Source organism: Gastrolobium bilobum, unplaced genomic scaffold, assembly GCF_033153095.1.
Source record: "Gastrolobium bilobum isolate Gb01-03AN ecotype WA unplaced genomic scaffold, APGP_CSIRO_Gbil_v1 utg4519, whole genome shotgun sequence".
Lineage (NCBI taxonomy): Eukaryota > Viridiplantae > Streptophyta > Magnoliopsida > Fabales > Fabaceae > Gastrolobium > Gastrolobium bilobum.
The window spans coordinates 89,425-102,792 of NW_026898712.1; the positions used below are offsets into that span (position 1 = coordinate 89,425).

The 13,368-nt window shown below is 37.1% G+C and overlaps 2 protein-coding genes across 3 annotated transcripts; both read left to right on the plus strand.

The window, feature by feature from the left end:
* Window positions 1–910: 910 nt before the first annotated feature.
* LOC133318634 (auxin transporter-like protein 1) lies at window positions 911–5,584 on the plus strand. Of its 2 annotated transcripts, XM_061520659.1 has the most exons (10): window positions 917–1,918; window positions 2,028–2,213; window positions 2,339–2,451; window positions 2,711–2,894; window positions 3,004–3,101; window positions 3,999–4,206; window positions 4,357–4,614; window positions 4,725–4,729; window positions 4,833–4,859; window positions 5,262–5,584. In XM_061520659.1, the coding sequence occupies exons 1-10, from the start codon at window positions 1,748–1,750 to the stop codon at window positions 5,482–5,484; spliced, it is 1,473 nt and encodes a 490-aa protein (XP_061376643.1). In that variant the 5' UTR covers window positions 917–1,747; the 3' UTR covers window positions 5,485–5,584. The 2 variants fall into 2 exon arrangements, with proteins under 2 accessions (XP_061376642.1, XP_061376643.1); XM_061520658.1 differs by lacking the exons at window positions 4,725–4,729; window positions 4,833–4,859 and having other exon boundaries at window positions 911–1,015; window positions 1,724–1,918; window positions 5,266–5,584.
* A 5,374-nt stretch (window positions 5,585–10,958) lies between these two features.
* Window positions 10,959–12,023, plus strand: LOC133318592 (uncharacterized). The gene has a single exon (XM_061520603.1). It carries the CDS (start codon window positions 10,959–10,961, stop codon window positions 12,021–12,023), a length of 1,065 nt encoding a protein of 354 aa, XP_061376587.1.
* Window positions 12,024–13,368: the final 1,345 nt, after the last annotated feature.

The window sequence follows — 13,368 nt, forward strand, 5'->3', positions numbered from 1 at the left end:
CTTACGTGGTCATGCATCTTCTGCCACGTGTCAATATCTAACTCGCCAAGTATTGTAACGAGTTAAGTGACGTGATATTTTGAGAAAAAAAATTACAAAGCTTAACATTCGGGTAATTTTTTACAAAAAAAATGTGCGCTTTGTTCATTGTCCCATACTCCCATTGACTCTATATAAATCTAGTGTACCAAAAAAAAAATTCTATCTAAATCTCCACTTCAGAAAAAAAGAATATATCTATTTGCCTTCTCAAAATGAGAATGGACTATTGAATATTGACCCTCCTAATCATTCATGATTCGTGCTCATCCACCATCTGAAGATGTTTTTTGACAACCAAAACAAACCGTACACTACAAAATTTACAGTACTCTGTAATAGGTACAATGGATCAACGGTAACGTGCCATATCAGTTTTTATTATTTTTGAGAAGAAAAAACTTTTGTATTTTATATTGTATTAATATCAACATCACCAATAATAATATTTGGGTTTTATAAGAGTTATGTAGTAAGAAAAGTGATCGTGTAATGTTATAGAGATTCGTTTTGCATTTCTTAGATTTTATTTTATTTTTGCTTAAAAAAGTGTGGGCTCCACAAAATATTGTGTGTGTAAGAAACTTTTTTGTGTCATGTGACATGATAGATGCAAATCCCATAATATTTTTATCTCAAACTAATTGAGGTTAATAATAAATGAATTCAAATAAAAAATATAAAGAAATAAAATAAAAATAAATAAATGTATTTTGCAAAATATATAATGTAAAATCTACTGTCATACGTTGCACTGAAAGTGCTCTCACCGTACACAGAACACAGACAAATACCAACAAGAGAGAGACAGAGAGAGGACAAGTACACACTATAAGAGGAACCCAAACCACAGATAAACTACAGAGATACAGTTGAAACAGTTTTCTTCTTTTGCCAAATGGCCATTGGCTTCTTTATTATAAGGGTCACACGCTGAGAAGAGTTACAGTACCTTAGTTTACCCTCTCAGTTTCAGGTGTACCACCCTGTTCGTTTTTGTCAGATCTCGATTCTCTAACTCCAAGAATCCACACCATTCCTCTATCTAAGTATTCATTCAACTTTGGTCATTTCTCACACCACCTTAACCCAACCTTTTTACCATTTTTTAATACCAACCAGTAAGTACTCGTAACTGTTTCATGCTTGCTTGGTTTCCATTTCATGCATTGAAATAGCTACCTTGTGCCAATTCTCGTGCACGGAACATACATAACCCCGCATTTAAGAGGTTAAACTGAAAAATCTCAAAAGCAGGGTGAAGGGTACCAGAAAAAAAAGTGCTTCAAAAGCAAGCATATTTAAGGCTCTCCCAACTGAGAGAGAGAGAGAGAGAGAGAGAGTTATGAGTAAAGCAGCAAGAGCTGCACTATAAGGTGGTGCTGTTGTCTAATCTTTTTGCTCATTTCAGAAGGGAAAACGAGATAAGCACTCTGTTTTGGAAGGAGTTACAAGGAAGCTACCCTTATTTGCTGGTTGGCACACACACAACACACTCACACGACTCACACCTGAAACTTAAAAGCTCCCTTCTTTCCTCTCCTTCTGAGTTATAAATCACAAAGCAACATTATTGTCCAAGATTAAGCAACTTTCTGTCTTTCTGTTTTCCTACATAATTTGGTATATTCCAAAGAGAAAATTCTCTTCTGTTCTGTGTTTGATTGTGTAAATCTGTTTCCAGAGATTCAAAAAAAAAAAAAAAAAAATGTTAGCCCAGAAGCAAGTGGAAGAAGCCATGATGCCAAGCCTGAACCAGACTATTGAACGTGACGAGGGAGAGGAAGAGAAGACAAATATTTCACATTTTAGCTTAAAAAGTGCTCTTTGGCATGGTGGGTCTGCCTATGATGCTTGGTTCAGCTGTGCCTCAAACCAGGTAACAAGAAGTCTCATAATATGAATTGAGATTCTTAGTATAGTTTCAGCTGAGTATAAGAAAGTTACTAACTTTGATCCTTTTTTTTTCTGGTTTTTGTGTTGTGCAGGTTGCACAGGTTCTGTTGACACTACCTTACTCTTTCTCTCAGCTGGGAATGCTCTCAGGCATCATATTCCAAGTCTTCTATGGCCTTCTTGGTAGTTGGACTGCTTATTTAATTAGCATTCTGTACATTGAGTACAGAAGCCGGAAAGAGAAAGAGAATGTCAGCTTCAAAAACCATGTCATTCAGGTTAGATTCCAACAATTGCAAAAAAAAAAATTCTTTTTTTTTTCTTAACCCCATACCCAGTACCATTTTTACTCTGAATTTTTCTATATGGAACAAGTTTCATGGTTTGATTTCAATCTTTGTAGTGGTTTGAAGTGTTGGAAGGTTTACTGGGTCCATACTGGAAAGCTGTTGGATTGGCCTTCAACTGCACTTTTCTCCTCTTTGGATCTGTCATCCAGCTTATAGCTTGTGCAAGGTCTCCATTTCCTCTTATTATAACCTTTATTTGATTTTATGACTTAAATCCTTTTATTCTTGTTGCAAATGAGAAATTTTGCAGCAACATTTATTTATACTAAGATTCACTGGCGGATCCTGGGAATTTTTTTTTTTAAATGCCAGGATCCATCAAAGAATTTTAGTATAAATGTGTTTGCTGCAAAAGTGACAGGAGAAGTGAGGAACCTTAGATTATTTACTTAATTGCTTTGCTTTGGGGGGGTGTGATATTGCAGTAATATATACTACATAAATGATCACTTGGACAAGAGGACTTGGACCTACATTTTTGGAGCTTGCTGTGCCACCACAGTGTTCATACCATCATTCCATAACTACAGGATTTGGTCTTTCCTTGGCCTTGGCATGACCACTTACACTGCTTGGTATTTGACCATTGCTGCCCTTGTTCATGGCCAGGTAAGCAACACCAACGGTCTTTGATTATTTCTACAGTGGGGTTTCTCTCCCTTGAAATTGTTTCATCTGAGCTTTGTTTAAAATCTTTTTTTTTTTTTTTAAATTGCAGGTTGAAAATGTAACGCACTCAGGACCAAACAAGTTGGTTTTGTATTTCACAGGCGCCACCAACATACTCTATACTTTCGGCGGGCACGCCGTCACAGTGTATGCACTTTTTATAATATTTTGCTTATTAAGTTAGACACAATAATCATGATTTTCTACGTTATTGTCTAGGACATACATTAAAGAGAATTGGAGAATTTCATTGAACTGGCCTTTCTTTAATTGCGGCACTGTCCTGCATTATAATGACACTTCGATACAATACTATATCTTGGCTAAAATTATACTCTGTCATTAGTACTAAAATTTTTCCAAATCCCAGTTGAACATTTTTTCTAATAAGTGTGAAGCTCTGTGTGTTGTTTTCAGATTTTGCTTTTTTCCCCAAAGACTCTGTCAATATGGTATATTTATTATTATCTATAACATAGTAGTGACATTTTACCGCATGATATGTCCTAGTTGTTTATTTTACTATCTCTCAAGTAAAAGGAAAGGTAATGCTAGGCATACAAAAGTTCCAACATAAATACACACATTAATTATGTCTGTCTGTCTCTCTAGCATCATCCACAAGGAATTATTGGACAGTCCAAGTGTCCAACTAGATAAATAGTGCCATATATTTAAAAGCGTGTGTTTACTATTTAGCATTAAAATGCACTAATCTTCCTGGCAGTGTATATGAAAAAGCTTTGTTGATAGGGTTCGGTGATCTGTAAGCCTCGAGGGAATTAGTCTTCAGCTGTCGGCCGGGGATACCTTGAGTTATACTAAAAAAATGAACTAATCTTGGTCTAACTTAGAAGTTCTCCAATGTTTAGCATTAAAGTATTGACTAGAAAAAAACAAAGGGTACAAAGTCAGCTGAAAACAGTTCTATCACATTCGGTCATATAGCAGGATATGTGTGAGAGTGGGGTATATGTGTGATTCATTTGTAGATTTAAGTTGCAGTAAACACTAAGATAGACCATAATGATATGATTATTGCAGGGAAATCATGCATGCAATGTGGAAGCCTCAGAAGTTCAAATATATATACCTTTATGCAACTCTTTATGTGTTCACCCTCACCCTACCATCTGCTACTGCCGTTTACTGGGCCTTTGGTGACCAACTTCTGGATCATTCCAATGCCTTCTCGCTCCTCCCCCGCTCTGGCTGGCGTGATGCTGGTGTCATCCTTATGCTCATTCACCAGGTCCATCTATGGTTTCCCTCCCCTGACATTCTTCACATTTACTAATTTTACTAAACAATAAACAATTACCTAACCAAATGACAAAAGTAAAGAAGTGTATATGTTGCTTTAGGTTGTTACTAACTGATTTGTTTTCTATGTATTTGACAGTTTATCACCTTTGGGTTTGCTTGTACACCATTGTATTTTGTGTGGGAGAAAGTTATTGGAATGCATGACACAAAGAGCATATGTTTGAGGGCTCTGGCCAGGTTGCCTGTGGTGATACCAATATGGTTTTTGGCTATTATTTTCCCATTTTTTGGGCCCATTAACTCAGCTGTAGGGGCCCTTTTGGTCAGTTTCACCGTCTACATCATTCCTGCTTCTGCTCATATGCTCACATACAAGTCTGCCTCCGCAAGACAGGTAAAATGGTCCAATCTACCTGATATGTGTCTCATCTAACTAGATTTACTGTGTCCTCCGTGAATTTCTATTCTCTATTTATATTTTATAACATATGCTAATAATTAGAGTACGAGTCTTGAGGCAGCGGTAAGATTGTTTCTTTTGTGGCCTGAATATCATTAATTTAAAGGGATTTATAATCGACCCTCACCCCTACTTTCTCGTAAATCGGGAAGCCTTGTGGGAATATGTCCCTTTTATATGCTAATAGTCACATTTGGGGCATGTTTATCATGGTTTGCAATTGCTAATAATATTACTCACCCTCACATTGAGCATTATGGTAAAGATCCTATGATAGTACCAGAAATTTAGTTCTAGTAATTATAGGAATTTGAAAATTTTATGAGACTAGATGAAGTTGGTGTCATTTCTTTGTCATTCAGTAATATGCTATAGTCATACTACCACTGATACTGTGCTATGACCAATCAACATTTTAACAATGAGAACCTAACACAGTACTCACGGTAACAGGTGTTCATGTTCATGACCAGTTCTATGTTATCATTGTGAGCTGACAATACTTTTTGACACATGAACAGTTAAAAACACAAGCTAACAATTTCAAGGCTCGTGGTTATTTATTTTCTGGTCTTGTGTAAACAGAATGCCGCAGAGAAATTGCCCTTCTTCATCCCTAACTGGACGGTCATGTATGTGGTGAATGCATTTATAGTGGTGTGGGTTCTTGTGGTGGGCTTTGGATTTGGAGGGTGGGCCAGCATGACAAACTTCATCAGACAGGTTGACACATTCGGACTATTTGCCAAGTGCTACCAGTGCCCGCCAAAAGTTCTGGCCTCTAACCATACCTTACATCACTGAAAAAACTGTTACTTAAATTTGTATGATACATATATAGGGTGTCATCTGTATTATCCCTATATTTTCTGGTTTAATCTCCATATAGATACATTATTGTGAATGCCGGTGTTCCCTTATGTAGCAAGGCAATATATATATATTTTTTTAATCATTTTGGTTAATCATATGCAGCACTATCGCATGGGGATTGATGTTTGGCATAAAGTGATTTCAAGTAAAGCGTTCAAGTTTTTCTTATATCTCCAATTCTTTATAAGACCATGTAATCATTTTTCGACTGATTATGTCCATCATTATAACTAACATTAGGACTTGGTGTTTGGGAGAGAACTTTAAGTACTACGGTCCCATTGAACTCAGCAGTGCGACGGTAGTTTATTTATATTAGAGTAAATATTTTTTTTGATCCTCAGCAAATTTTACGATGTCCGTTTTAGTCCTTATCAAACAAAAAGACTCATCGTGGTCCTTCACAAATTCAAAAAAGACCCATATTAGTCCGTAAAGGACTAAAATGAGTCCATTTATGATATACAAAATTCAATAGGGGCATATTTATTTTACAATCTATGAGTCAATCTTATAAGGAGAGGATCATATTATTTTGTTCCAGATCTAAAGGAAATTAACAGTGTTTATTCATCACATGAGTTTATGGTTGGCTCAACTCTTTTTTTGGAAAAAATAAAAAATCAATAAAGGACTTGTTAATCACCAAAAAAGCAAATCAACAGGGGTATTGTAATCTGCATCACGAGGCTATAGCATATATGTCGGGAACTGATAAAGGTACTGCCATGATTAACAAGCTAAACATAAACAGTGAAACTATTTGCTAGGCTTTTTATATATGGTTAATTTATTATTCCCTAGTTCACATGAAACCACTATCAATATGTCCTTGGTTGGTGGTTAGGTTCAGTTCCATTATATGATTGACTAGTCAAAATGGAATTGGATCAGCTAAATGGTATCTTCGAATTTATGACTTGGAAAGTATGAGAATTTGGGGGGGGGGGGGGGGGGGGGGGGGGGGGGGGGGGGGGGGTAATAATTTAGAGTTTTGGATATGGAGGACCTGTAAAGGCTTCTTTTTAAGTTTGGTGTTTGTAGCTTTCACCTTTATTTTTATTCTCTGAATCTTAGCCTTGCTTATCCGGAGCTCTTTAGTTAAGCATCTTTTTTTGGGTCTTGAGTCTTGTTCAGAAATATAGAATCCTAAGATGGACCTTACATTAATTGGAAAACATTAAAAATATAGAATCCTAAGCTTTCACCTTAGCATGTTTGTGTTTGATACTGTTTGATCTCTCTTACTCGTATGTGTGATGTTTCATTTGTATTTTGGAAGTAGTTGTTGTTGGACTTAAACTTGGGTAGAAGAGTAAATTGATTTACTTTTGGGCTTGAATTCAAAGACCGCTCCCAAAATTCCTTTGACAAAAATAAGTCCAAAAATGTCAAAATCCCTGCCAATTAGTGAATGAAGAGCTAAATAAGAGTGCAAAAATAAAGATCCAAGAAAGTGGAGGCCCATCAAGACTGACCCAGTGGACTACTCAAAGAGATAATATGGGCCACTTAGTAAACATCAAGCATGGATGCAGCAGATACTGGTCATATTTGTTATCTGAAATACAAATGGGATCAGTGTTATTAAAACCGGACAGACCCGGCCGGGTTGATCCGGGAACCGGTGAATCGGTCATCTAACCGATTCGGATGAAGTAACGGATCGGTCATGCATCAGAACCGGTGTGACCCGTCCGGTTTTCATGAAAATCGGTGACCCGGCCCAATCCCAAAATATAAAAAAAAATTCAAATTATTTATTTTTTCAAAAAAAATAAATCATAATGGACATATTTGAATATTTTTTTACTTATTGACTTACATAAATTATGTACCTACAACATTAATATAATCTTAATTATGCACTATCCAGAAAATTTTGATTTGATTTATAGTTAGAGATGTCGTTTTTTAAACATAAAGCCACGTATCATGATCATTATATTTTTGTTTGATTCTTTATTGGATAATAATATGTGATTTATTATTTTTTAAATTAAAATATTTGAAATTTTTATTATTATTTTTAGATATTTGAGTATGTTTATAATTTTTTAATATAAATTATAAAATTACATATAATTACTGGGTCATGCGATTGAACCAGTGACCCACTGATTGAACCAGTAACCCAGTGACTCAGTACCTCGACCGGGTCAATAATCGGGCCGGTTTTAATAACATTGAATGGGATGAAAAGAAAATAATAATAATAATAAGGGAAAAAAATATCTAATGTTATTTTAAATAATTTTGTCTAATATTTATCGAAACGAAGTCATTTTGGATTGAAAAATTTAAAAATTAGAATGATAAAGACTATTTTAATCCTGAAATAAATTAAAATTACAAACATACCATGATTTCTGCCAAAACGACATTTTTTAGGTGAACATCAGGCAAAGTTATCTAAAGTAACTTTAGAAAAATAACGAACTCTAATAATAATAATTGAGAAGTTTTCTTTTAGGCTTTAATGTCTTTACAGGGAATGTAGATACGTTATTTACATTCGCTCCCAATATGATGTCATTTTGAGTTAAAAATATAATAAAAAAGACTATTATAATCCTGAAATAAATTATAATTACAAAAATACCTTGATTATCGCCTCAAAACGACATTGTTTTAAGCTCAATGTAGATGACTTATCTACATTGACCCCTTTCTTTTATCACATAAAAGATTAATTAGGCAAAATTTTCTTGTCAAGTTACAAGGAAAAAATATTTGTTCTTTTAAAGGATAGTCATTTTAGTTGAAATTACTTTGTTTTATTTAATGTTTAAATTAAAAAAATTCTCACTCTTTTCCACCATAATTTCTGTCATATAACCGTTTCTTTCACTATAAAATACAGTATTTTTTTTACTAAAATAACACAATTTTATATCTTTTAAAACCACACTCACTTTTTCCATTTTACAATAATTCCAACTCATCCTTAATATCAATGGCGGCGAATAGTGTAATGTTATATGGGATATGCATGATATGCTTGAGTTGGAATTTTATTAGCCATGTTACCACTTAACGGGGCTCTCATAATATTAAGGACTAACATGGCACACTTTCAGAAAAATTTAGACTGAAACTAAAATTAAAATTAAATGTAATATATTTTTAGAGATTAAAAACATATTTAAACTCTAATTACTTAAAAGTAATACAGATTTTAAAATAATAACAAAATAAATAAATTAAGGATACATTTGTAATTAAAATTTCTAAGTTAAGATCACGATGCATTTTAAATGAATTAGGGGTAGAAATGTCCTTGCATATTCACTTGAGATATAAATTTAGTTCAGAAGAACTTAATTCGATATTAGTGATTGCTTGTTTGGTAAGCTCTACAATTTCTTGTGTGTTTACACGAAAATGAGAATGTATTCATTTGTGGGTTAGAATATCATTTCTGACTTATGTTGTTTTGCAGATTTCTTTATAATTTATGTGTATTTATACGACAATGGATATGGATTTTAAAATATCATTTATGTTCCGGGTTTATATCCTCGAGTAGAGCAGGTCGAGGACAACGGCTAGGGGAGCCCGGGCTAGCCATTCTCTAGGGGTTAGTTACTGAACCAGGTAAAGACCCACGTATTAGTATTGTAGTTGGGCCCTACCACAATGCCAGATTGGCATTAATAACCACCCACGTTTATTATAACCGTCCAAGCAAAGCTATATATATAGGTGATAGATGCCTAGGATAAAGGCAGACACTAATGAGAGAGAATTCCTACTAATGTTCATCCAGAACATTTGGCGCGTCTGTGGGAAGGGTAAAACGATTCCTACGCATTTTCTTGTGTCATGGTGAGCAACAACCGTGACGAGCGAGCGGTGGAGAATGAAGAAAATAGAGGAACGAAAGATTCTTTTCGATCCAGTGGAAGAAGTCGGTCCCTGAATACCATTGGAGAAGCTTTGATTCAGTTAGTGGAGGATATAAGGAATAGGCGGCATCAAGAAGGAGGACAAAGGAGACATTGTTCATAAGAGAGGCAACTTGGAGAGAATGGGCAACAATGCGCCGACGGGAGGAAATGTTCTTTGTCTCCTCTTCCTAGTTATATTCCATTGTCACATCCAACTGTGAGAGAAAATGGAAGAACTGAAGTTCGAAGAGGGCAATTTTCTCGAGAGTCAAGGAGTCATCCAGAAAGGATGAGTTACCAGTATAGAGGACGAGGTGTAGGTCGGAGAATGGAGGAGCGGGCATATGATGAACATACTTGGGAAACAGGAAGAAGTCGGCAGAATCTAGGCGTGGAGGACGAGCAAACAGAATGGGAACATTTGGAGGAAGGGCAACCCCAAGTAGGTCGCCAATATTATACTCGTCAAGAAGAACGAGGGACAAATCAAAGGCGATACGAGGAGGCTGATAGAAAGAGGAGGCCGGAAGGAGAAAGACAATATGCTAATCATAGAGACGAATTCCCGCCTGAAGAGACTGAATATTACTATTGGTGGGGAGATCAAGGCCAAAGAGGAGGATGGCACCAGGCGGGTAATCCCGTAACCAATACGGGTTATCAGTATAATGGGCATGGTCGGCCAGAGGATTATGGCCCTCATCATTATGGAGGGCAAATGATGAATATAAGGCGAGAAGGGGCAGGATGGAATGAGCAGCAGTGGAGAGCACCACAGCAGATGCAAGCACAACAAGGGATTCCTGTGCAGCCTATTAACCAAGGGCAAATGGGTAAGATGTTGGAGGTGTACATGGATGATATGATTTTTAAGTCGGGGGACGGTAGGACGCATTTGGAAGACTTGCAGGAATTCTTCGAGCAAGTCAGAAAGCACAATATGCGTTTAAATCCAAATAAGTGCGCTTTCGGAGTTCCAACAGGAAATTTTTTAGGTTTTCTCCTAACAGAAAGGGGGATTGAAGCCAATCCAGACAAATGTAGAGCAGTGATGGAAATGAAGAGCCCGGAGAATATTAGAGAAGTCCAGAAGTTGAATGGGCGAGTAACGGCTTTATCCAGATTCTTGGCTAAGTCAGCACATGTGTCGTTGTCGTTATTTCAATTGTTAAAAAAGGGGTGTAATTTTGTATGGACGGAGGAGTGCGAAGTCGCGTTTCAGCACTTCAAGAAAATCTTAGCTTCACCACCAATTCTTAGTAAGCCAGAACCAGGCGAGTTGTTGTTTTTATATTTGTCTATTTTATAGGAGGCAGTAAGTTCAGTTCTTGTCCGAGAAGAAAAAATGGAAGGCATAAATCGATATACTTTATAAGCAAGGTACTGCATGGAGCGGAAGTAAGATACCAACACGTAGAAAAAGTGGCATTTGCATTGTTAATTACAGCAAGGAGGCTTCGGTAATATTTTCAGTGCCACCAAGTGGTAGTTAGAACAAATCAGCCAATAAAGCAGATGTTGCATAAGTCGGATCTTGCAGGTCGGATGGTGGCATGGGCAGTAGAGCTATCTGAATTTGGCATTAATTTCGAAGCATGTAATGCGATCAAGGTGCAAGCTTTGGCAGATTTTGTGATAGAAATGACGCACCCCAAAAGTAATCAAGAGAATGGTTGGTGGAAATTATTTGTAGATGGGTCATCCAACAAAAAGGGCAGTGGAGTTGGAATTATAATAGAAAACCCAGAAGGAGTGACAGTAAAGCATTCGTTGACGTTGGAGTTTCCCACAAGTGACAATCAGGCGGAGTATGAGGCAATGATTGCTGGGTTAATCCATGCAAAGGAGCTGGGAGCAGAATGTTTGGAGGTATATAGCGATTCACAGTTGGCGACTTCACAAATTAGTGGGGTGTACCAGGCTCGAGGGGAGATCATGATCAAGTATTTAGCAAGAGTACAAGAGTTGATGAGAGAATTTAAAGAGATCCGAGTGGAACACATTCGGAGAAACGAAAATGTCCGAGCAGACATTTTGTCAAAATTGGCAAGCACTAAAGCCACAGGAAACTTGAGGACAATCATACAGCAGAGCATTCAGGCTCCGAGTGTAGTGTGGATGGTAAAGGAGGTAGATTGGAGAAGTCCAATCCAAGACTTTTTAGAAAAAAGAAAGGAGCCCGGAGAAAAAATGGAAGCAAGTAGGCTGAGGAGAAGAGCGACATGGTTTGTAGTGATAGAAAGGCAGTTGTATAGGAGAGGAATAAACTCGTCTTTGTTGAAATGTATAGCCGTGCCAAATACTGAATATGTGTTAGAAGAAATACATGAAGGAATTAATGGGCATCATCTTGGAGGTAAATCCTTAGCGAGAAAAGCTATACGAGCAGGGTATTTTTGGCCAACGATGGGGGAGGATGCTAAAAAACATGTACAAAGATGTGAACAGTGTCAGAAATTTTTCAATATATACCAAGCTCCTCCAGAAGAGTTGTTCATAATTTCATCTCCTTGGCCATTTTTCAAATGGGAAATGGACCTTTTGGGCCCATTTCCCAGAGCAGCTGGAGGGGTTAAGTAATTGATAGTGGCAGCTGATTACTTCACAAAGTGGATAGAGGCAGAACCCATCGTGACTATTACTGCTCGGAAAGTTAAGAAGTTTTTCATTGGGAAAATAGTTTGCAGGTTTGGTATTCCGGCTATAGCCATTACGGATAATGGGACACAGTTCATAGATAAAAAGTTCCGATAAATGGTAGCCGACTTGGGAGTGAAGCATCAATTTGCAGCAGTGGAACACCGGCAAACGAATGGGCAGGTAGAGTCTGCAAATAAAATTTTGACGAACGAGTTGAAAAGAAGAGTGGAAGGTTGTAAAGGAAGTTGGGTTGAAAAGTTAGACAATGTGTTATGGGGATATAGAACTTCAGTGCAGTCTAGTATTCAAGAAACTCCATTCAAGATGACATACGGGTTCGATGCAATGTTACCCTTAGAGGTCGGAGAGCCATCATGGAGGAGAAAAATGACACCAGAAGAAAAAGAAGAAGAGAACAGTGAGATGATGAAGATTGATTTACAGTTACTGGAAGAAGAAAGAGGGAAAACAACAATGGTTGAAATGGCGTCCAAACAGTGGGCAACGACAAGGTATAATCGAATGGTAGTCAAAAGTACATTCCAAGTAGGGGATTTGGTGCTCAGGCGGGCAGATGTTGGAAATAGGAATGCAAGAGATGGTAAGTTGGCAGCTAATTAGGAAGGCCCTTACCGGGTAATGTCGACCACTAACACTGGGGCTTATCAGATAGAGCATTTGGACGGAAAAACCATCCCACGATATTGGAATGCTGGCAAGTTAAAGAGGTATTTCAGTTGAAGAACTCGGAATTTAGTAGACATAGGAAGTAGAATAGCAGGTTTATAAATTTTATTTTATATGTTATTCTAGGAAGATTAGGGATTTGATTTTAGTATGGTGTTAGTATGTTGTTATAACTTCGAAGTTAGTATGGTAGTTAGTAGGTTGTTTCAGGAAAATTATGGTTTTGAATTTAGTATTTGTGGTAATTTTTGAATTCAATAATATGAGTGAGTTCTGATGATGGGGTTGATTAAAATTGTAAAACAAAAGTCCCTTGCCGCCTCAAAGGCCTCTTGGGCACCCGTCCAAATCTTACTCGGAAACGGGAAAAGCAAAAGTCCCTTGCCGCCTCAAAGGGCCTCTTGGGTACCCGTCCAATTCTTACTCGGAAACGGGAAAAACAAAATTCTCTTGCCGCCTCAAAAGGCCTCTTGGGCACCCGTCCAATTCCTACTCGAAAACGGGAAAAAAAAGTCTTCTTGGGCCCCATCCAAACCTTACTCGGAAACGGGAAAGAAAAAATCCCTGGTAGCCTCAAAGGACTCCTAGGATACTTGTC